The sequence below is a fragment of the Onychostruthus taczanowskii genome, unplaced genomic scaffold (assembly GCF_017590055.1).
Source record: "Onychostruthus taczanowskii isolate IOZ18803 unplaced genomic scaffold, ASM1759005v1 scaffold89, whole genome shotgun sequence".
Taxonomy (NCBI): Eukaryota; Metazoa; Chordata; class Aves; order Passeriformes; family Passeridae; genus Onychostruthus; species Onychostruthus taczanowskii.
This window is the reverse complement of record NW_024506882.1, coordinates 2843200-2868343: the sequence shown is the minus strand read 5'-3', so window position 1 is coordinate 2868343 and position 25144 is coordinate 2843200. Positions and strand designations below refer to the sequence as shown.

The window sequence follows — 25144 nt, the reverse complement described above, 5'->3', positions numbered from 1 at the left end:
CAGACTTCAAGAATTATAGCTAATTATTCTACACTTCAAGAATTATAGCTAATACTACTCATTTTTACAAGAATTACTTGCCATTGATTTAAACAGAGCCAAAGAAGCATTGGGATATTAAAAAAAAAAATCACATTTCAGTTTCAAACAATGAGAAGGGGGAATGTTTAAAATATTTTATAACATATATAGGAAAGTAAAAAAGAAACTCCACAGACCTCAATGAATGGTTCTAATTGCGTCTGGATGTTTTTCTCAAAGGCCACAAATGTGTTGTTTGAATGCCTGCTCAGTTTCCATTATTTTGGAGGTTTACATTTCTGACACATATCCCTCTAATGCTCTTAATTTATTTAGTGTGAACTGCTGCAATTTTAGCAACACAGTTACAACTACACTCACTTAGTAATTCTTTTTGTATCATATATGTTACTAAATTAAAATGTTTTGGGCTAAAGAACAAGTTGTCTCCATAGTAAGAAAATAATGTCTATAAAGTGCAGCGTGTCAATAAGAGATTGTAACACTTTTTTTTTTTTACTAGATAAACTAACTGCTTACTACACTTTTGCTAGTAAATGTGTACATCACATAAATCTATCTCTTTAAAAGCCATTCATTCATTCATTTGTGAAATGAGCACAAGTTTCTGTGGCTAATTCACAGGGTTTGAGGCTGTTGAAAGAAGTGAGAATGAGCTGTCTCAATGGGGTTTGAGAAGGATGCTAATTCAAAGCACACCCTTTCCTAAACTGGGGTCTGAATTGAAGGCTGAAAATGGAATTTTCCTTTGGGATGGGACTGGAAATTTCCATGACAGCTGGAAGTGGGATTCAGGCCTGAAATCCCATGTTTTGCAATGGATGGGGATATTTCAGAATAATCTTTGACTATTAATCTGGAAAAGCTGACTTGACCTCAAAAACTTACTAAAAAAAAAAAAAAAAAAAAGTGAAAGAAAAAGAGAGAATGACTTTGGTGTTTAGAAACACTCTAAAAATCCTTATTATGGTCAAGGAGCTGGTAAAACTGTGGTGGCAGAAGTTACTTAGCTCTTTAAAGCTGCAGTTGACCAGGCTGAACCTGAGAAAATGAACTGCAGTTTGATGGATGTTGACTCTGTCAACAAGAGTCTTCTTGCTGTATTCCTTACAAATTCTCACTGTCTTTAGTCTTAAGCAACTGGAATTATTAAAACTGAATATAGCTGCTAAAATTAATTCAGGTTTACTGCAAAAGCCCTGCTTTTTAAAGAAAGAAGCCCTGCTTTGAAGAGGCGTTTACCACTGGAATTTTGCCATTAAACTCATTTGTATGGTATCAGATCATGTGTCACAGGTATGTTAAGTACATGAACCCTACCTGTCTTCAGTTTGTCAGCCCACAGGAGTCACTTCCAAAGGTTACAAAGAATTAAAAAGCACTTCTTTTTGCCCTCCATACAATTCAGGCCACCTCCCCAAGGCCTGTTCAAACCCTGCTTATTACTCAACAGCAAATGAGAAAGAGGAAGGCATCATTTTAAGGCTAAAATGAAATAGATTTCTTCCAAAACAATACTGCTAAATGTTTTTTTAAAACAAAAAGCAACACTATTAAGCTGAAAAGGATACAAACACCTGCATTTCCTTCTCACATCAAGTGCAAACCTTATTCTCCACATGATTTCCAATGGTCTCAGACTCAGAATGTTGGGAATTGTGAGTTTATTCCATCCACCTCCCCTCATCCCTCAGGAACCATCCACCCAACGATATCCAGAGCACAGCCAGGCACTCTAAATTTAGCTGCCAGAGTTCCTGAACACTCCAAACATTTCGTAACGCTCTGAGGGCTCAGTGGGTGCTCAGGGCTTCCTTTTCTGGGCAGGGTGGCTCCTTCTGGGGGAGTTTGGCCACCCCAGTGTCCCCAGGGAGAGCGGGGCCAGCGGAGCCTCCTGCCTGGCTCAGCCACACCACCCGCTGCCGCCGTATGCTCCGTGTTCCAGCCTCCTGGGAATGGTTCTCCACCTTTCCCTCTCACAAACAAATGTCAGCATGGCTGGCAGCCATCAGCTCTCTATTTAATAGCAGAGCAAAACAATCCTGGCTTGACCGTAGCGCCAAAAGTTGACGAAGTGTCCTGAGTGTGGAGTTCTACTCTTGTTTCATTTTAATTAGTGTCTTCTGCCACGAGACAAATGATGAAAAGCACATGGGGACTGCCAAGATGAATCAAGGACATCTGGTAACTTTAACATTTCAGCATGAAACAGGGTAGGTATTACTCCCAGATACTCCTCTGTGCTGTTTGAAACAACTAAAAAAATATAAGAAATTAACAAAAATTACAGGAAAAGCTTGCCTAAATGCTTTTGAATCTCTTCTTAGGTAGTTTTAATTGCTGCTTTTCATAAAACATGAAGCTGATCTTGTGTCTTGTTGAACTAGTTGTGACTTCCCTAAGACATTGTAATAATGGGAATTTTTATAACTCAGATCATATTACATTAAGATTATCTGGATTATGGTTTCTTAGAAACTCCAACTGCCTCTGGATTCTGAGGGAAAAACAACTGATCATGAAGTTAAAACTGCTTTGTGATACTTGCATTGATATACATCCTCCCGGGGCTTGTGACTCACTGATGATGCAGAACACACAAACATTAAAAAAAAAAATAAAAACCAAAATCCAGCAATGACATCGTCAGCTGCAACTGGGAGCTCTCTGCTCAAAAAGAACTGCAATGTTTCTTACCCTTCAGTGTTTCTTACCCTGCAAACCCCCCTGGCATTCGCTAAATAAATGAGTGTAAAATTGAAAATAGAGAAATGGCATTAAGAAAAATATTGCTTAGACATAACCTTCCAGGACAAGTGATGTGACTTTCTGCCACTGTCAGCTGTGAAGGACTAAGACTAACTGTGACAATCATATTTTTAACTCTCAGGGCTTTTACATATTCACAAGATCACAATATGATCAGTCAACGCAGTGGCTGGAAATATTCTAAAATTAGTTTGGCTCTAAAATAATTCACCAAACAGAAGACAGATCCACAGGAGCACCCTGACATGCAGAGGTAATTGCTACAATGTAGAGAACAACAGGTTTCAGCAAGATATTGTCCTTGTTACAATACATAAAAATTTGAGGATATTTTGCATATGAGGCTCGTGATTTGGCCATTTTTCAAGGTATATCTCACATTAAGGATATCATTCCCTCCCATGTGTACAAGCTATTTTAAATGTGTGGCAATTATACCTGTTCATTAATTGTATTTATGGACCTGATAGCTCTGAAAATAGCTTTCCAGCAGCAATGAATAAAACAAGCCAAAATGCCTTTCACAAATGAAAGACATTTATTAGACAGCAAGAGAATATTCACTGCAGTTTGTCTCCCACTGACAGGTTATCTTTTTAAGTTTTAGTTGGTGTAGCATCTTCAGCCTCTCACAAATTCTTTGCCAGAACATGGAATGAGTAGATATTGTGCAATATGTAATTTATCCCAGGATCATGGCATGGTTTGGAAGGGAGCTTAAAGACCATCTATTCCAACCCCTGCCATGGGCAGGGACACTTTCCACTGAACCTGGGTGTTCAGAGCTCCATCCAGCCTGGCCTTGGACACTTCCAGGGATGCAGGGGCAGCCACAGCTTCTCTGGGCAACCTCTGCCGGGGCCTCCCCACCCTCACAGCGAAGAATTCCTCCCGAACACCTGAACTAAACCTACCCTCTGCCTTTCTCATGGCCACTTCCCCTCACGCAAACACGCTCCGATGTCGAGCCCGCTCTCCGAGGCTGCTCCCGGCCCCGGCCCGGGCCGCGGCTCGGCGGGACAGCGGCGTCCCCTCACGGCGGGGCGAGCCCGGGCCGCCCGCCGCTGCCGCCCCGGCCCCGCGCACCCTCCGGCAGCCGCGGAGGCGCCGACGGAAGCTCCAGGGAAGCCCCGAAGGAGGCAGGGATTAGGTAACAAGCGATGTGCGCTCAGGTTTCCTCCGGGTTCCTGTGAGGAACCTACGCGTCTGGCTGCCTTCGCATGACTCATCACAGCGGCGCGGCTGCCGCCGCTCCCGCCGGCCCCGCGGGCCCTGCTCGGGAGCGCGCGCGCAGGCGGCGGGAGGGAGGGAGGGAGGAGGAGGAGGAGGAGGCGGCGGCGGCGGGCAGGGAGCTCTCTGCGGGCGCAGTGCTGATCCGCCGGCGGGCGGCCGGGAATGCGAAGCGATGGCCGCGGGCGGCTCGGGCAGCGGCGGCGGCGGCAGCGCGGAGGAGAAGACCTACCGCCGCTTCCTCGAGCTGTTCCTGGGGGAGTTCCGCGGGCCCTTCGGGGCAGAGCCGGAGCCCGAGCCGGAGCCCGAGCCGGAGCCGGAGCCGGCTGCCCCCCCTCCCGCTGCCGAAGCCGCGGGCGACGCTGACGAGGAGCCCGGGGCAGAGGGAGAAGCGGGAGCGGCCGCCGAGGCGGAGGAGGGAGAAGGCGGCGAGGGCGATGCCGGCGACCCTCAGCCGCCCGCCCCGCCGCCGCCGCCCCCGCCGCTGCCCTCGCTGCCCCGGCCGCTCTCGGAGTACATCACGGAGGAGGAGGTGGAGGGCGAGTGCCTGGACCTCTGCCTGCAACAGCTCTACAAGTAGTGAGTGCCGGGCTGAGGGGAGCGGGGCAGGGCGCGGGGCTGAGGGACCCCCGCGTGTGGGGCTGAGGGACCCTCCCGTGTGAGGCTGAGGGGACCCTCCTGCGTGAGGCTGAGGGACCTCCGTGTGGGGCTGAGGGACCCCCCTGTAGGGCTGAGGGACTCCCCAGTGTGAGGCTGAGGGGACCCTCCTGCGTGAGGCTGAGGGACCTCAGTGTGGGGCTGAGGGACCCCCCTGTGGGGCTGAGGGATTTCCCTAGCGTGAGGCTGAGGGGATTCCCCTAATGTGTGGCTGAGGAGACCCCCAATGTGGGGCTGAGGGATGGAGGCGAGGGCAGGGGAGAATCCCCGAGGCAAAAGAGTTCAGGACTTCGGTGGTGCTGAGCATCCCGGGGTCACAGCGTCCTGCTCTGTGCGGCTGCCCCTGCCCCAAGGAATGCCCTGCTCGGTACCCTCTGTTTGCCTCTGGCCGGGATAGGAGAAGGGAAGAGACAAGGGAGAGCCACGAGCATCCATCTGGAGAGCAGCTTGCTGGGGAGGGAGAGCGATGGGGGAAATGTCTCACGCTCTGGTGCCAAAGCAAAGAGGGGGATTTGCCTGTGGTTGATTGTGCTGGGGCTTGAAATTGAAATGTTCCCCTGTGAGGGCTGGTAAATGGGGAAACCTCTGCCAAGAAGGGGAAAGAAGAAGGGACAAGGAAAGAGAGGCGGTCCAGTCCCTTCACCCTTCCAAAAAAACCACTGCACATGGAGAAAACGACATCGTGTATTCACAGCCCGGGGAGAAAAGAGTAGAAAACCTTGGGAGAAAGCTATCCATAATCATGGGGATTTTTCTGCCGTCAGCTGGGGAAAGCCGGCTATACTCGGTTCTGTACGGAGGCAGTTTCCAGATCTGTGCTTTCTAAAGGCTGGTGCATAAAGAGGAAACAGATGGGATCTATTCCCAGTGTGGAAAGTCTGTGGACTGAAACCTAAAGATCAGTTACCAGTGCCTTGTATTGTGCTCAGCTCCGGCTTTGAAGGCTCGAAATAGAAACGGTTGTTAGTGGCAATTCTTTAGGAACCTTTTTAAACTGATGCCACAGGAGGAGACAAATGAAGCTGTGAAAATCTGCACAGCACACCGGGGAGATTTTCTGCCATTGAGCCGGTAATTGTAATGAGAGGTGTTACTCAGTCGCAGAAATAAATAAATAAAGAGAGAAAAGAACGGGGTTTTACAACTGCATGGTCTGTTTCTATCCAGTTCTCATCTGCCCTCTGCGTTTGTGGACGGTAGGGACAACACAATGATAGCTGCAGAGGACAAAGCTCTCCTATTCACACATGCTCACCCTGCCACCTTTGGAAAATCTCTGGAATACAGCAGCACATTCATAGGATGTGGTAGAGAGCAGAGAGGCAAGTCCCTTCTACCTATTTAGGACGTGTTTTGTTGGGTTATTTTTAAACAGGCTTGTGAAATCCAAAGTCACGATAGTGGGAATAAAGTTTTAGACGTGGAGCAGATTATTTGAAAGTATTATTTGAAGTATAGCTATGAAATTATTTTGAACTGGAATTCCTCCCCAGTCCCTTCTCTCACTGCCTGTCCCCATACCCCAGATTCCCCAGTTTCTGAAGCTCATATTCAAGGCTGAAATTAATAAGGAAAAAAAAAAAAGACCTTGTGAGAGGAATCTTTTTATAGAGACAGCTCTTGCCAGGTTGTGGCTCTTTGGGTTTTTTCAGCCTTCAGTATAAATCTTTGGATGGCCACTGAATGAAGCATCCCCTGGCTTTGTTTGTGGTGAAATCAATGCAGGCTTCCTCCTCTAGGCAAAACCCAAGGGCCACTTCAAAATCAAGAGAGCAAGGGATTATGTTGTGAGATAATAGTTTCCTAAAGGCTTAAATAAAACATTTTAAAATATTATAATTGAAATCTAACAACTCCTAAGACAGAGCTAAACTGAAATAGCTTTTTCTTGAATGATGGTGGAATCTGAGGTAAGTGCAAATAAGCAAAAGTATTCTTCAGGTAAGGTACTGTATTTTTAGTTCACTCTCCAGTCACCAGAGAAACTTAAAATGTGACAAGACTATAAAACAGGCAAAAGCAGAATGAGCCAAGGGCTCAACTGGTCGGATGGTTCCAGAGGTGGGAAACTTGATGTGGATGAGTAAAGCTGCTCTTGTGCCAACAGTTATGAAAGTGTTAAAATTTAAAATAATAAAAAAAAAAAAAAAAAGCACATGAAAGCTCATGTAAGAAGGAATATTTCTTTGGTTTGTCATTAGCAGGAGAGACTATTCTGAAGGCATGTTTTCTGCAACTATATATTAGACAAATGACTGGTTTGCATTCTATGTAGCATGAAGATAAAACCCATTGCTGTGAAAAATCCAACAGCTGTTTTTTGGCTATTTTAAGCACAGAGCTTTAGATCTTTTTGAGGAAAGTAAGACCATTTCAGAAATGAGAACATATTGCTAATCATGACAAAATACAATGTTTTCCTGCCACTGTGTAGATCAGTATCAAAGAGTGATACTGATATTTATGAGATTTTCCTGCTATTTTCCAAAAGACTCATATTCCCCTTTGAGGTTTCCTGTTCCTGTTTGGGTTTTTTAATTTATTTTTTTATTTTTTTATTTTTTGTAGAGGCAACATATGCTTGGAAAATTAGATTAATGTAATCTTTATATCTGTCTAAATGCCACAAAATGGGCACTGTGTGTTTCTTAGTGACCCTCCACAGAATGAACCCATCAATAGGAGGTGCATTAGATGGAGAAAATACTCAGAAGGGGATTGCCTTGGAACATTGGCTGATAACCACAAAATGAACTTTCAGGCTATAGCTAGACCACATTATTCAAGAGAAAAAGATAATTTACAGAGCTTCTATGTAGAAACAAACATACTATGGCCTTAAAACTTTACATATGATGCCCCATCACTTGCTCCTGCTGAATCAGACCTGATTTCTGACTCATTTTAAAGGAAGAAGTTACTAACTTGAGTAACAAAGTTACATATCATGCTCTGGTCTCTTCCTCTTCCTACTGATACTTTTATTAAACCTGATGCATTTAAAGAGCTGGTTCTTGACAAGACCTCTGAAAAACAAATCAGCAAAGTTGTGCTTGCCAAGAGAGGACACAGCCAGACTCTTACAAGTTGTGTCACCAGGAAGAACAAATTTGTCTTGCTGCTACGCTCTTTTTTCCCTGTGCAAATGAAATGCTTTGAAAAAATTGACAGTATGTTCTTCTTGCTTTTCTTTTTCTCTTTTTTTTGTCCCAAGCTTTGATGGGAATAGATATAGTTGGTATAATTTCTAGGTTCAGGTTTATTTTCAGTGATTTTGGAGGTACAACATTTTTGCTTTCAAATGTTCATTTAGGAATTCAAATTTTATTTGAACAAGCTTAGAAAGTAGCCTTGCTTCTCCAGGGCTGAGTTTGCAGAAGATGGTAAGTAAAATAAAACTAAAATTTATTGTTATGTCATCTTAAGTGCTTAACTAAGTCCCTGATGGCAACATGATTATTTTAAGGATTGCAAAAGCCTTGCTTTGACTTGGAACATGAAAAGAAAAACTTCTAAGCACTGTCCTTTTACATTTCTTCACAGAATACTGTGCAACATTCACAGAATACTTAGATTCCAATGAAATGCAGTATACGAAGTGAATTATTTTAATTGATCCTTTCTCTCTCTTCAAGAGAGAAAATATTTTTGCTTATGAATTTCCCACAGTCTTGCTATAAAAAATCAAGAAAGACAATGTAGGCTCATCCTTTTAACTCTGGAGTTATGTAAAATGTGGGCAGTAAATGAAAATAGAGGTTTTGCCCCTCAACTTGCAATGTTAAGCTAAGGAAGACCTTCTCATGGTAGTTTTCCATGAGCAGAAATCCCTTTTTTAATAAATTAAGCTCTTGAAACTGTTCTTTCTGGTATCTCCATCTCTTTGAGGGGAGAGATGGAATTCTTTCCCTTTAAATAGCAGTTATACATGTTTTTAACTTGCTCTCTAAACCCCTATCAAATGAAAGCTGGCACTGTTGTCACTTTAAGTTGAAATTCATGTATGATGCTGGATGGGCTTTCTTAGCATCATATTAAATAGGTTGTGATGTTTCACTCCTTCATAATTTGTCTTTTATAATCAATTCTATTGATTGCAATCTCAAAGCCCTTTTAAGAAATATAATTAACTACTTGCCATGTCTAATATTAATCACAAGGACCAACAAAAAGTCATTGCATCCTTTTTAACATGGTGCTTTTTTCATCATCTTTTGTGAGGTTTTAAATAGAAATGATAATGTTGGCCTGTGCCCACAATGAATGACAGGAGGAGATATTGGCTGCACCTGGCTGGGGCATTTTCTATGGTTAATGAGATTGGAGAGAGAACATTCAATTTAGACTCCATATTAGGAATATTTAGTCCAATCTAGGCTTGGATTAGATATCTCAAGAAATTGTTCCCTGTGAGGGTGGGCAGGCCCTGGCACAGGTGCCCAGAGAAGCTGTGGCTGCCCCTGGATCCCTGGCAGTGCCCAAGGCCAGGCTGGACAGAGTTTGGACACTCTGGGACAGTGGAAGGTGTTCCTGGCCGTGGCAGGGGTGGCACTGGATGAGCTTTAAGGTCCCTTCCAACCCAAACCAGCCTGGGATTTCCCACCCGAGGCTGTGGCTGTGATAACTCCCACAGGAGCCCCTCCAGGGTCAGGAGTCCCCTCCAGGGGTGGTTGTCGAGCTGGCTGGCTGTGGCTGAGGATGCTGACATCACACCCAAGGGATTTTGGTGCTAGAAGTCCTGGTGTTTCTCTGTGAATTAATCCAAAATCATCCCACAGGAAGGTGTGCAGAAAGTCAAGAGCTTCAGTACTACTGGTACCTTGTCACTCTTGATAAGAGCCCATGTTCTGGATGCTGGTGGAGTCATGGCACACACATTTCATCCCCTTTAGCCCAGAAATCACTATAATCTACAATTAGGTGGTGTTTAGAAATAAACAATTTCCAAACACAACTAATTCTCTACACATTGAGGGATTCTTCTTCTTGTTTCTAAGGCATATTCAGCTCACCCTCCCACGCTTTTAAAAATACTGAAGGAAATCAAATATTTTGATACTCATTAAAAAAAAAAAATCAGCTCAAATGAGCTATCTAAATTGCAGATTTACATTTTGTAATGCTTAACATATAAGGTGACATTTCAAAACTTCCTACTTTATGATTAAAAGGATGCTGAGTTTTTCAAGCACAAGGGTGACTATACTTGGAAGTTGCTTTATATAGCATTAAAAAAATCATTCTTAGTGAACAGATTATGGAAATATATTCATTCCACTGCTTTTATTTCAATGAACATTGCTGGTAGTACAACACATTAAAGGGAATTAATGTTGTTAGGAGCTTTTCACACCAAGATTTTTTTTGACCCATGAGCAATTTGCACAGATTCTGCTCCTCCTAAGTGAGGCTGTTTGCTTTTCAGTACAAACTGACTGAAGAATTAGATCTGTGCTAACACATTCTTTTTTTGGACCTTATACAACCACTCTTGAAATTGGATCTTATTGGCCATTGTGTGCAACTACTTTTGACTCTACCTTTTGGATGTGATGAGCTTCATTTCCTCTAGAGAGTTTGTTTGGTAATTCTTTTTTGCACAAAACACTCTGCACAGAACATTTTCGTCCTTAAAATCCCTCACTGTAACTGCCTTTAATGGTGGCAGAGTATTTCTCCACCTGGTCTTTGAAGAACTTGGATGTGTTTTTTTCATAGAAGGTTGAACTTTTAGTTTGCTTTGCATTCTGTGAGCAGAAGTTTCAGTGCCTTGGCTGCTGTGTCAGTCAGTGATGTTTGCTCTCATTCATTTTTGTTGTCTGGCTAAATTGCTTACATGATCACATTAAAAGCAGAAGCAACAGGGCATGCAGTACACAGATAATGAGAATACTATTTATTACTATATTTGATACCCTGAAATAGACTCTAGCTGTTCCACACCATTTTCTTTCTTCCCATTGTTTGGTGCCTGCTCTTTTTTGGTTTGTTTTCTCCTCGCTGTCTAGGAAAGACGTGAGAAAGGGGATGAAATGGAGCTAGCAGTTTCAAACATTAGATGTTCTTTGAAGCATGCTGCAAGACTGTCTTATGCAATGCAATCACAATTATGTAATGCAAATGATTATAAAAATAAATGTATCCTGGGCAATATGTGTGTGAGACATTTAGGAACCCAAGACACTGCTAAATGGCCATTACTACTTGTTGTACTTCAGGGCTTTCTGTTTGGGTTGGCTGAAATCTCTATCACTAACCAAATATTCCAGATTTTTTGTTGTTAAAACACACTAGTGATTAGATAAAATGATTGCAGACTGTGGACTTGTTTTACAGAAACATTTTCTGCCATGCCTTTGTACTTCATTAAGAAGAAACAACATTACCCGCCTTTAATAAGACATTTTATAAAGAAGTAATCATCAGAGCCATAAATTAGGAGTGCGTGGGAAATAGCTGCCCTTGGGTACTTCTATAATTAATACAGAAGTTAAACAAGTTAACCAGATTGCAGGATTACCTCAGTTTATGTTTGTATTGGATGGAAAACAGCTGAGGGCAAGTAATGATTGAGTAACTGCAGCAGCAATTGAGCTGTGGTGCTGCTCCAGCTCTGAACTCTCTGTGCACTCTGAGCTGGGTGGGTTTTGGTGGCAGAGCAGGATTACAAAGTGGGCTGCTAAACTTTGATCATGGGAAAATGGCTTTGGATGCACACAAACCTGAAGTGGGAAACTGCAATTACAGGAAAAGGAATATTTGATTAATTGGGTAAAATTGTGGGCAGCCCCTTAATTTTCTCAGAGGGTAGGATTTTGCAGCTATTTTTGCTGGCCTTTGATGATCCAGTAAAGCCTGTTAAATTGTACCTAACAAATGCTCAACTTTAGTTTCTTCTGCTCTTCATTTACAATGAAGAATTTGAGTACTTTACTCGTTAGAGAATATGATTTTTTTCATAGCTCTGTACTTCCACACGATGTAACTAATAATAGAAGCAGCATGTAAAAATAGGCCCTTGGCATTTTAACTTCTTGGCACTTTCTCGAGGGCTGTTCCTTTCACCTCAGGCTATGACCTTCTTACTGAGGTTCAGAGAGCTGAAATGAACGTGGTGAGTTTTTCCTCCTCGGTGTTACAAACACAGGGCTCTGCATGTTAGATTAATTAGCTGCCACAATGATTCCATTCCTTCAGTCCTAACTCCAAGTCCTGCAAGGCTGAAACCCCCCCATGCTCTAGTTGAGATTTCAACAAATTTTTGTATTCTTTTTCTCAACATGATAAATATTAAAAATAAGATGTTGGATTTGTTAGTCTGTAATAGATCACCTGAAAACCCAGGGAAACATTCAGTTCCTACTGGAACCCCTGGGCCCAACAGTGATCAATTATCTAAAATTCCAACCTGGATAAAAAGCAGGAATTTAGTAAGTTATAAACTAAAGGTACACACTTGTACACAGCATGACATATATTTTAAACTAAGGCTTTTCCAAGCTTTTCCTAGAAGTGGTGTCATTCTGTTTGTCATCTCATTGATGTGTTTGAGGAAATATTGATGAATTCATGTATTTATTTATAAAGGTCCCTGTCTAAAACAAGTTTATGTTCTCAGCTCTCTTATTGCCCCTTTCTTCTGAAAAGCTGGGTAAAAACCAAATATTTGGTAATGAGAAGCCAGAAGCTCAGTATTTCTGGGGATTAGAGGAACACCCCTGTTTGGGACAGATGCACTTTGTGCTTGCAGAGCATGGGGTGTTGGGTTATTCTTAGTTCTGCTTTCTCACTGGAGTTTGCTCCTCAGAGAGTGAGGGATCTACCTGGTGTGACATGAACTTAACATCTCCTTTTCTTGGCACTCCAAAAAGTTCAAATTTTAAAATATCCAAAGTATCAGATTGTATAAGAAAATTAATTGATCCTAACCTGAAGTGAATTGTTGGGGAAAGTGCCCCCAGTAAAAATGAGCATTGATGAAACAGAAATGTGAGCTTTTAACCTCTTACCTTAGTGGTACAAACTGTGTAAATCAATGGAAATGATTGTCTTTTATATACACAGAGAGTGAGAGTCATCACTGTGTAAAAGTGGTGCAGCTCCCTGTGGGATGAGTGGGAAAAGCAGCTGCAGGTTCTGGGATGTGTGTCCAGGCTGGAGAGGAGCTGAGCCTGCATTAAGTGACTGCTCCCTTCCCCAGTGCATTGAGAGCCAACTGGAAATGCTTTACAATTCCTCATTGCTGTCAACTTCTCTCAGTTTGGCTGATTAGGAATGATCCAAGTGATCATACAGAATTCTTCAAATCTCACTAATGACATTGTATACTAATTTTAGAAAGGCTTTTTTGGCTTTTAGAAACTTTTGGTGTAGCACCCCACAATTCACATTCACTTTGTTCTCCTAAGTGCCAATGCTGTCCATGACATACAATAAAGTCATCTCCAAAAACGTGAGCCAAGCCACAAAGTTCTAAATCTGGCTCTGGGGATTAGACAAAATATAGTTTATCCCACAAAATTATTAAATATCCTAAAAATATTTCTCTCCTCCCCAAAATTTTATGATTTTTTTTTTATGTGTCTTGGGAGATGCAAGTAAAAAGCTTTGTCAATAGTGAATATATAGAGTAGAATACAATAAATCTGAAAAATGGTTCTTAAATTCATCCTAGCTGGTTGAAAATATAATGCAGAAAGCAATGAGCTCTAAATATTTAGATTATCATTCTTTAGAAAAGCTCTTCTTCCATTTCTGTTAATGTAATTCTATATTAAATAGCTTTAAGAAACCAATTACAAGATATATATTTTATACATTAAAAAATATGGGATTTGCCCAATAAAAAGCTAGTTTTGCATGAACATATTGAAAACTATTCAATTTAATTTATTATCCTCTGAAAATTGATGAATTTGTGCAATTCCTGTTTCCATGCTCTGTCTGTGCTTCTCAACAGGAATAAAAAGAAAGGTGGTAACGTAAATCTGGAATTTACACCTTGTGGGATGGGTATTATTATTTCTTTTTCTGAACTAGAGATAACAAAGAGAATCTGTTGAGGAAGTACAGAAAGAAGAAGGAAAGCACTTTGAGGAAGTCTGCTTTATGTTTGTGAAGAGATGAGACCCAGCTCATTAAGGCAGTGTGAAATAATAAAACAGAAAGAGGAAGAAAGAGTTAAATAATACCACAAACCTAAGTGACCCACTCATTCATTCCTGAGAGAATCATTGTCAGTCTGTGAAAGGGGTTTGCAAAATAGAGAAACTCCTCACATTTTTTGTCCTGGCCCAGTTCCTGAGCTGGAGTTGGTTACACAGGGCTGGGTTTGTACTTGGACATCCCTGCGAGGTATCGGGGCTGTTATTTCACATAGACAAGGATCTGGTGCTTTCTCATGCTCTTGCTTTCATGGGGCTTTGCTATTAATATCCTACTACCAGCTCCAGATGCTTTTCAGGGAGCTGTTTTAGGCTGCACTCAAATGTTTTTTGGAAAGACTGATAAAATAATTCAAGTGTCTCCTTTCGGTGCCGTACGAGGTGTGACAGTGCTCGTTTTGCCTGTGGCTGTCTGGCAGATTGAACAGAAAACATTCAGAGGTGTTAAACCCTGGGAGTGATCCTGGTAGCAGCAATAAACCTGGGAAGTTCCAGGGCAATGCCAAGCTCCACGGCGTGTCTGGAGGTCAATCTGCATTTTTTACATGTCAAGGACTTCCCAAGTTATGTCAAAGGAAGTTTGGGCTAAATAAAAAGGCACAGGATATGACCCTCAAAAATTGCTGTTTTTAAATCCGAGAATAAACTAACACATCCTCCAGTCTCATAAACCCTTATGTCTCAGAACTGAGTTAATTAATTTACTCTATATTTATCCTTTATTTTAAGGAAGATGTTTTGTTTTACTTTTCTAGAAAAAAGGAAGGATAAATACGTAAAGCAGGGCAGGAGGTTGGAAAAATTTATGGGGGAAAAAAGAGAAAAGAGCAAGTCACTTTTGGTTTAAAAGTAAACATTCAAAAATTCCTCTCCACTTAAAAGAATCCTTTTCATTCTTGATCTTTTCTCCCCACCCTCTGCCAGTTCAGTGACAAAGTTTTCATTTCTGTAGCTATAAATAAAATTATATTGTGCTGCTGCTACAAGTACAAATCCAGTGGGGAGTCTTGTTGGACAAGTGCTTTCCTTGTACCTCTAGAAAAGTCCCATATAAAAATGGCATTTTAAAATGCCATAAAAATTCTTAAAACAGGAATATGCAATGAAAAGGTGAATTAGAAAGTGTTGCCAAACCAAGTAATCATTGTATCACCACTTAGCTCAAATGATACAACTGATGTAAATTTAAAATAATTGAGAAGAAACTATGGTGTTGGGTTAGCTTCTGAAAAATGTACTTGGAAACATTTTAGACTTCTACTGTGCTATCAAGAAGCTTGGAAAGTTTCCTATAAAAAAAGAACAATCTGAAATTTCAGTGGGATGGTTTTCCAACAGACATGGCAGTCACCAATAAACCTTCAAGAAGAAAGGGGCAGAACGAGAAAATGTAATAGACACAGTATCCATTGAAAATAATTTTTAAAATAAAATTGTGAGGGTAATTAGACCTGAAGCATTGGATCAGCTCAAACAACTAAAAGGAATTGCCAGGATGATCACTTCAGTTCCCTTCAGTTCCCTTCTCTAAACAGGCTGTGTTTAAACCTCCCAGTAAAACACTGATTGCACCTAATCACCCAGTCAGTTCCAGTTAGAGGCTGCAGAGCTGAAATCGATCCAAACCACAGCACTCCTCCCTGTGCACAGTGAAAAATTGAATATTCTGTTTGATCCCTTGGGGAAAACTGCACCTTTTACCCAGCCATGCTCCCTTATTTATTCAATGATGCACCTGTAGGGCAACAGCTGAAATAGCATAACTCTGGACTTATAGAATTGTGAGCTCTCTCAAGTTTCAGCATTCTTTTTTTGCCAGTATTCAGTGTTTCTTCTGTGACAAAGGAAGTCTGGCAAGGTAAATAGTTGGTACAAATTGTCTTGTTCATCCAGTGTTTCTGTGGTCCAACCAGCTAGAGATGCCTTTTTGTTTCCAGGAGTAGTTTGAAAAGATAAATCATTCTCTACCGGTCCCTACTGTTGTTTTATACATAGGAAATAAGAATTCCTAATATTTTAGAAATCTCATGGCAAACAGAAGGACACTGACATGGCAAGTTACCCCTGCATGTGGTGCTGATGAATTTACACCAATTTGGTTGGGATTGGTAATGAGTAGATTGGTTCTTTCTGACATCTAAGAGAAATTGGTAATTGTTAGTGTTGCTCCTCCTCTTTTGTAAGGGATCTGTTTCTTTACTGGCTGCTGGCAGAATTGAAGTGTGGAGTGATGTGTTGACCTAACATCAAAACAAGGATTTTGCACTATTAAGTATATTTATACAGTATATACACTACACAGTAGAGAGTAGTATAGTATAGTATATTAAGTATATTTGTAACTCCCCCAAATGCGTGTTCCTGCCCACATGCTGGGATATCCTGTAGAAGAAAACATTCCACAAGTATTATTCTTCTCCACAGATTCATCTGTTCTTTTCCACCTCCTGGATCCAAAGATAGTTTACACATCTCTGTTGTGTGAACACAGTCAATTGTATGAGGATGATGCCTCTCTGCATTTACTTGCAAAGATTCATTATTCATTTACTGTAACCACAATCTGAGAAAACCCAAAATATATGCATGATAAGGCAGGATTTTTAACACAGATGCAAGGCTGATTAATTTTACTGGCATTTTTACTGCTGCTCTCTGTGTGTAGTTATAAAACCACTGTAGTACTCTGTGAAAAGAGGAGAGACTACTACTGCGAGTATGAGTAGCAAATACAAGCTGCCAGTCTCACTTAGAGCAAGGGGAAGTGACATGATAAGGAGATTTTACACTCAAGTGTCTAAAATTGTTGCCCTCATCATAATGCTGGTGGGAACAACAAACTGGGAAAGTTCCTGAAAAATGGCAGCGTAAACAAAGCACTTTGGGAAGTGTTGCCCTTGATATCAGGCTTGAAAATATCATTCTGATTATTTTATCTCTGCAAAATATTGGTCATAGTGCTTAATAATAGGAAAGTAAAAGTACACAAATGCCCAGCCCTGTCTAGAACAGCTTTTATTTGTAGCCAACAAGCTTCCCTATGATACACCAGTAAGGTCAAATGAGTTTTCTGAGTTAAAAATAACCTGATTTGGAGCATATTAAAAATATAGAATTTGTTAAATGATGTGTTAGTGTGTGTATGCAAGGTCTTGTGGTGAGTTTTTTTGTTCTGAATTAAGAATGTAGAAGAACTGTGATGTTTTTCTCTCCATTGTGTCTCAGAAATGCCACAGGAACTGAAATAAGCTGTCCATGCTCTAAGGTGGTTTAGAGTAGAAGTGAGGGAGGGAAGAGTCAGAGGTGATGCTCAGTCAGGATTTAGGCCTTACCACCTGCAGGGAACAGACCTCCCCCAACAAAGTGTGTGAGGCACCTTAGGGAATGTCCATTTTTGTAAAAACCAGTGATAATCTGTGGGAATCTAGACCCATTTACTGTGCTCTTTAACTTCACCAGATTTGCTCCAGTGATAACTCTGAGCTGTCATCTCCCTGTTTCTGAAAAATACTTAAACCTGAAGAATCCAATCTGGCTGGTGCATAATCCTAAATGGCCACATCAGATATGGATTCTGCCTATCAGCTCTCTCCCTGTTTGTCTGGAGAAGTTTCATTCAAACCCTAATGATCACAATTAAGGGTTGAAATTAGAAATTGACTTTCATTAGCTCAAGGCAAATTAATCTCAAGGCACTGGAGGAGGTTGTACTCACTTTCTGTTAGCAAAGTTGACAATCAGGTTCAGCTGGAATCCAAAAGTGCAGTGGAAAGGCTGTATCCCAATATCTTAATGTGACAGCTACCAAGGGAATTACTTTCAGAAGCAGAAGAAGGGAAACTGGAAACACTGAGGGGGTGGATGCAGACAGATATGACAGGATTCTAAGAACCTGGGATTCCTGACAGCGTAGGCCTCCAGAGCCCACCCACTGAGCTTTGGCAGGTAATAATCTAGGAAATTATAATACACTTATTTTAAGGGAATCCGTTGAGATGTTTGATCCTAGATCTTCATTACACGTACAGCAAGGCTTTTGCTGCTGGAGCTCTGTTATTTTCCCAATTATCTTGAAGGCAGGAAGAGATTTCAGAATGGATTTCGTAACGGTGTAGCATCCAGTGAAGTGAGCCCAAGTCTGACCACGTTCTGCAGAACCTATCATCGTGATATTCCTGTAGGAAAAAAATGTTCAGTCAACTTGGATGTGCTGCTCCTGAATGGAGCTGGCTGAGATCCTCGTGCTCTGTGTGTGGGTAATGATACTGCAAAAACCTGGCACGGGGAGGAATCACTGCAACTAAAGAGCTGAGATTTACATCCCTCCCAAAACTACTGGGTTTCTCCAGAAACTCCTCGTTTCAACAGAGCAACCCTGTGCAAATGATGGAATGAAATGTTTACAAACAGTGGGATTGGTGCTGTATTGCTCAGCCCATTCCTCTGACAAAAAGCCACTGGACAGCTTTGTCTTACAGCTCACCAGATTAAGCACAGGGGCTGGATCTGTGTGCTCCTACAAAAGCCTTCCTTCTTCCCCCACTCCCACCCCCCTGAACATAATCTGAATCTGGGCTATAAAGCAGTGTGTGTGTAATTGGGGAAAGAAATGGAATATATTTCCTGGTGACAGGGGACTTCAGGCTCTGCTGGGACAAATGGCAGAGCCTTTAATGAGCTTCACGGTGCAAGATTTAGTGGCGTGGTGGAGGAATTCCTGTCAGAGTGGGGCTGATAGGACTTATCAAAGAGTACATGCTACTTATCTATCTTAGGCAGGGAACTCTAACTCCCTTTAACTGTCAGCACATCTATAATCCTTCCAAGTCTGGAATTGTTGATAGAGTGCCAAATATCTTGGGTTATGGATTGCCAGAAAGAGGGAGATCTGTGTTTGTAATCTCAAACAAAGCAAATGTAGCTGTTTAATGAAATTCTGCTGAGCTTTTTATATGGCATAATATAAGCATGGTTTGTTGTGGGTTTTTTCAGTATTGTTTTGGAGATAAGACAGAGGGATGGGATATAGAGAGATTTGGGGATTATAGCTACCTATCTACAGATAGATAGCACAGGCAAACCCAGCCATTTAGCTTGCTGGTTTTGCATGATGGGAGTCTTAATATACACACTGGAATGTTCTGGTCAATTAGTACCTTTGTGGTATTACAAACACGGTGTTAAAGGACGTTGGAGATGAGACAACGTTGGAGCATTCAGCAGTGAAAAAAATAACATCAAAAAGGACAAAACAGCCTCTGCTGAATGGTGTAATCAGCAAGGAGGCTATTTTAATTCTAATTCTCCATGAATCAACATCTGTCTGCTTGCTGGTTTATCTTTAAAGGCATACACACACAGACATGAGCGTGCACAGGCTCTGGAAATAAACATATTTTAATTTAGAGCTGATTGAGGCTGTGGTTTCACTCCTGAAACCCAAGTCCTGTGCTAAATCTCAGCACCATTTCTGCCAGCTGCAGTACCAGGGTTTAGCTCAGCGTTCCTGTTCCCCTTCCCCAGTGAGTACTCATCTAAAATTTCACAGCACTGGCACTTCTGCTGGTGATTTACGTGGAGTGCCAGTAGCACATGAAGTGTCACAACAACGTCACCAATTCCTGTCATCCCAGTGCCTTGCCAAGTGAGTAGAATCTCATCACTTTCAGCTCTCTTGCTGCAGCTCCCATTAAGTGTGGACATTCTTATTGAGAGGGGCACAGCACCTCCTGCCCTTACCCTGCTGGAAGGTATGGCTGTTAACAAGAATAATTACAGCAGATGAGTAATTCTTGTTCCCTGATCAAAACAGAAAAACAAAACAAAAGGGTTATCAGGCATTGGCACAGGCTGCCCAGGGAAGTGGCTGAGTCACTGTCCCTGGAGGGATTTAAAAGCCTTGTGGATGTGACACTTGGGGACATGGGGTAGTGGTGGCCTTGGCAGTGCTGGGGAACAGTTGGACTCAATCTTTAAAGTCTTTTCTAACCTAAATGATTCTATTCCTTTTTTTCCCCCCCTTCTTCCTTAACAAAGCCCTTGGGCTAACAGCTCCTACAAACCTACATTTTTCTTCATTTCCTTTTCAACTCAAGGGTAATAGCAGTTAAATCTAGTAAAATAAATGTTGATTGATGGAGTTTATTCATCATGCCAGGCTAATGAGGCATCATAAATATATTTGTGAATGTGTAAAATCCATTGGGAGCAATGGTTTCAGTTGGATAAAAGACACAGTCTTCTTGTTTCACTTGTCTTGGAGGGAGGAACCAGCTGAGCATGTCACTGTTGATTCAGAGTTTTCAACCTTCACTGGTGCAAATAGGTTCTTTTGCAAAATTCTCCAGAGGAGAAACATGACAAAGCAAGCCTGTCTGGTTTTTGAGTTTATCTCCAGAGATGCAATCAAACAGCAGAATCAGATCCTGAATTTCAAGAAGGAAAATACAAGAACATCTCCATTTTTCTCCTGCTGACATATTTTGTTTACAGTTGTGTCTGACAGGACTTTTGTGGCTCATCAGTGTCCTTGTTTCATTAACCCATGTTTGCTACAGAAACTGGTTTCTGCTCTATAGGAAAAGAGTAGAGTTCCTATATATGCATATCATAGTATATATTGATAGTAAAACAGGGATCTTGACCTAAAAAAAACCCAAAATCTGCAGTTAATGGTTTGAAAATGTCTGCCTGTGTTTAGAAATGTTTGTCATAATACAGGAAATTACAAAGGCAATTGGAAAGCTGGGATTCCTTTCACACGGGCTGCTCGTTTGCATCTTAATGAGATACTTTCTCATTAGTCCAAGAACTGCAGGTCAAAGAACCCAGGCAAAATCTGATAATTTTGCTTCTCTGTACCCCTGCTCATCTCAGGAAATTTGGGTTGAGTCAGTGAATATGGACTGTCAGTTAATTATTCATATTATTTGTGCAGAGAAGAGCAAATTGTCTTTTCCTTGCAAAAATACCTCACCACAGTATCTGTGCCTTAAATCAGTGAAAGGTTTGTTATTTGTGTTGATATCTCACTGCGTTTTGCAAAGTTCAAGAGAATAATATTTCAATATCATGCTCCTTTGGGGATGATGATTGTGCTAGTTAAAATTTCCTGTAAATTGAAATGTTACTTTTAAGGTCATTATTCCTCATGCATAAGAATGGAAAGAACATGATGCATTTGTAGTGGAACAGAGTATTGCTGTGGAAAATGTCAATTGTAAATTGTTCCTCTCATGTATACAGAGCTTCTGATGTCAAAGGTAAATGTTCTGCTATTAAATGGAATTTCTTTAGCTGCAGAAAATGTCCTCAGACTCAGCCCTCATCTTCTGAGGATCAGCTTGTCTGATTTGGGACTCAGCTCTGAGAGCCTGACACTCACATTTATCATGAGCAGCAAAGCCAGAGCAAGTGGCAACATCCTGACTTGCCAGAGGAAATTTTCTTCCTGTCCTTCTTCCATTCAGGTTTTTAATGACCCTTCTGTCCTGGGAGAAGTGTTCAGATGTCCTCCTGGCCCAGGCATAGAACAAACAACTCCATGCCATAAACAGCAGCTGAGGGCTCCTCTGCTGGATTTGAAAGTAGTTCAGGTGATCATTTTCCCTCAGCAAAAACTGGAACTAAATCTAAGTGTTTTGACCCTAATTTTCCTGGGATGTGACCACGGAACTGAGATATTTACACTGAACTGTGTTGAGTTCTGTGCTGACTGCCCTAGTCTGGCTTTGCCACCAGGAATGGGCTGCATCCCACAACATTCCTGCCCATGGCATTCCCACCCCCATTCCTGGGAGCAGGAACCTGACCATGAATTATTGCACTGGGGAAAACACAGATTCAACCAGCAATTCATGGGATGGTGTGAGCACAGAGGAGGGAAACTGCTTTTTTAAGCTCTGAAAATGTTCTCAAGATTTAGGTAAATCTTTGTCAGTCTATCAAATTTAAATATTAGCTCCTCAATCCCAAAACTTGCTTCTGCCAAATTCCAATTAGCATTTTTTTGAGGGGAAAGGTTGAATTTTAGCTTTGCCTTGTGAAGGCATGCAAGAGCAAACAGCATATCCAGTATATTTACTTTTTAAACAACATAAACTCTTAGCTCTTCCTCCAAGAGCAGCTGTTCTATTCCTGTTATGGGTTTCTATTGCCTTCTGTGTACTTTTTCTTGTTTGTCTGTGCTGGGAGGGGAAGTTGTAAAGAGAGAAGCTGGACTGAGATCCCAATCAGAGACAATATTCACGCAGGGTTTATAAAGCAGGATAACAACATCCCTGCTTCCAGTAACTACCACCACTCTAGTGGCTTTATTTTCCTTTAGTGGAGAGTAAACTGCCTTTTTAATAGACCTATTCATTATAACTTAGAAGAATGCTTCTCCCAAGAGGCAATAGTCTGTTCAGAGCTCAGTATTTTGTGTGTGAATTTAGGATGGAGGTTTCTTCCCCTCATGCATCCCTTTACATTAACCTACAGTGTGATTTTCCTGCCACTTTGTCACCCTCACCCAACAGCCTGACATTGCTGCCACTGAGTTTATTCCATCCTGAGTAAATATTATATTAAGATATGTCACTTAAGAGAAGGTGTGCATAGCACTGTTTAACTTTTAAATGCTTAACAGATCAAAATAATGAAAATAAATTGCTCCTGAGTTAAGTATAGGAGGAAGCCCATGAATTTTAAACAACTGGCCTCAATTATCCTTCCTCCTGTGGTGCCTCCATTCAGATAAGCCTGCAGCAAAGCACTTGGCCTAAAGATGTTCATATGCTGTGGTCTCTCCATGGAAACAGTCTTAAACCAGAGAAAACAATTCCATTTTTAAAAAGGCTGAATCTCCTTTCCAGTTGGCTCCTAAAATAACTTTGAGCTCAGCCTCACACGTGCTAACTGCGAGTTAACTCGGCAAGGGCTGAGGGATGTTAGAACCATTTTAAGGAGAAAGTTGGGGACACTGCTGTGCCAGTCACTTCAGCTGCCAGCGTGGCCTCAGAGAATTATCTGTTCCTCCACCACTGCATTTTAATGGGGTGGTCCTTGTGGAAAGCTGAGGATTATGAGCTTTCCCAAACTCATATTGTGGAATCAGAAATTACGGTTCAGGTTCTTTCTTTGAGCTCTTTCAGCAGCTGAAGGTGAATGACCTTGTCTGTACTTCCCTGTTCTCTGCAGACAAACCCAAATTTTCTCAAACACATAGGAAAGGGATAGAATCACTGTTTTGGTTTAGTCATAATTAGCCTGAATATTAAGTCCAACAGAGAGTTCCAGTATCTATTAAAATTGAATATGTATTATAATATCCCTTGGAACTGAATACTGATTTATTTTGCATCATTTTCCTCTCCATAGCTCTTGCACAATAAATTTGCCTTAAGAGAAGGTTGTATTTAAGAAAATAACCCAAATTATTCTGACCATATGTCAGGGATACCCAGCATGTCTGTATTTTACAGACATGACAGCTTGATCCAAAAGACATAAAAAAGCCATTCTTGTTTTGGTGATTTTGGGGAGGGAGTGCTGTTGTGAACAACCTGGCTATTTTAGCAATACACTGGTGGCACACAAAGCCCCCACTGTTCACAGGGTTGGGAACTGGGACAAAAAGATAAGTCAAGACTTTCCTGACTGGATGCCAAATCCTTTGTGAACTGTCTGAAATGCCCAGATTATGTTGATTCCTTATCACCAGGAGAAACAGCAAATGCTGGACAATTGCTTCACTCACATTGCCAGGACGTGACATCCTTTGGGTAAATTATGTCTCCTTTTGGAATCCAAATTATTTTTATCCTAATTTTCAAGGTTCTATCTTATTTTAGTCCATTTGTTTCCTCTTTGTTGATGGCCTGTGCTGTGCCAGCTTCCTGCAGGCTGATGTTCCCTTGTGCAGCCATCAGTCTGTTCACCTTTCAGACCCTCTGTGCCCATTATATCCTCTCTGATCTTGGATGATTCTGTTTTCCTCTCATCCTTCAGTTTTCTTCAAGATTAATGCTGCCATCAGCCTTCCACTGCTGACTCATTCCTGATCTCCTCAATGACCTGCTCCCACAAACTGGAATGTGTCAACCTATGAAAATCATTTACTTGAGAAAGAGAATGACCAGGAAAATATATGGATAATTAGATAATCTTATCATTTCTCTTGCTGTTCTGTGCCTGTCAGGTGCCCTCCCCATAAAGCTTAAAGCTGCACCCTATTTTTATCTGGATTATTGCACATATCCAGCCATGGGCCTACAGAACTGAGGCTTCATTTGCTCTTTTTTTGGAGATTATTATCCTTTGCTCAGAAGCTGCACAGCTCCTTTCCTTCCTGACAATTCTGGACATTTTTCAAGTGTTTCTCATCCAAGAGTTTTCAAACTCATCATTCATCTCCATGACTATCCCTACTCACATGGATTAAATTTTGCCTCAGTTATTTCTTAGCATGGGGAAAAATGGGATTCTGGAATTGATTGGTTTACCAAAGAAAACCTGTATTAAAGATGAGCAGAAGCCTGAGTTTTCTTAACTTCCTATCCTGGCTGCTATAATTTCTTCCTATGCCAAGCTAAGACACAGCAAATAAAATTCCAAAGGGTTTCTTGGGCTTGGTTACACCAATTTTAGCACCATTTTTGTCCTGGGGGAATATTGTCTCTCTAGTTACTCTGAGATACTTGGAATCTCTCAGGAAAATCAAATCATGTTGCTTCCTGTTTTTCTTCCTTGACTTCTTTTGTGTTTCTATAACCTGAGGGGACTGGGTAAATCTGGAAATGATTGTCAGCCTGAAGGACTTGTTGGACCTGAAATCAGAGGGTTTGTGGTGAGGAGTGAGCACTTCATGCTTTGGTTCTGTTGTCCAGGTGTCCTGGGGACCAGACTGGGCTGCAGTGATGCCAACCTGCCTTCAGAGGCTGGGTGCTAAAGGGACAGCAGGAGGAGGAAAATAATTTATCTTCATGGAGGTTTTTTCAGGGGCCAGCAAGTGAAAACTTCCTCTGAGGAGCAGGGCAGTAATGGGAGATGGAAAGCAATATGTTCAGTTTTGGGTAGTTACTGGAGTGCTGCTGCAGCCATCTCCAAAGAGATTTCCAGTCTGCAAATTGGGGAATTGAGTGGGAATTGAGGCCCCAAAATGTCCTGCAGTGTCTCCACTCCCAGATACCCTGGCCTGGGAGCACAGGAGGAGGGAAGAGGAAACCTGTGCAGCTGGAGCTGCCCTTTGAATTGATTCTTCACTTCCCAGACCAGTGCTTTTCACATGCCCCAAAATTTAA

The 25144-nt window shown here is 41.6% G+C and overlaps 1 protein-coding gene across 3 annotated transcripts in view; it reads left to right on the top strand.

Moving 5' to 3' along the window:
- Positions 1-1771: 1771 nt before the first annotated feature.
- The window catches only part of PPM1E (protein phosphatase, Mg2+/Mn2+ dependent 1E), a 63717-nt gene continuing 40344 nt past the window's right edge, over positions 1772-25144 (top strand). For 2 of the 3 annotated variants that reach the window (XM_041425257.1, XM_041425256.1), the window contains exon 1: positions 4146-4620. In XM_041425257.1, the coding sequence (XP_041281191.1) occupies positions 4217-4620 (404 nt within the window). In that variant the 5' untranslated portion in view covers positions 4146-4216. Of the gene's footprint in view, positions 2256-4145; positions 4621-25144 lie in introns of those variants that run through there. The other variant, XM_041425258.1, reaches the window with a different exon arrangement.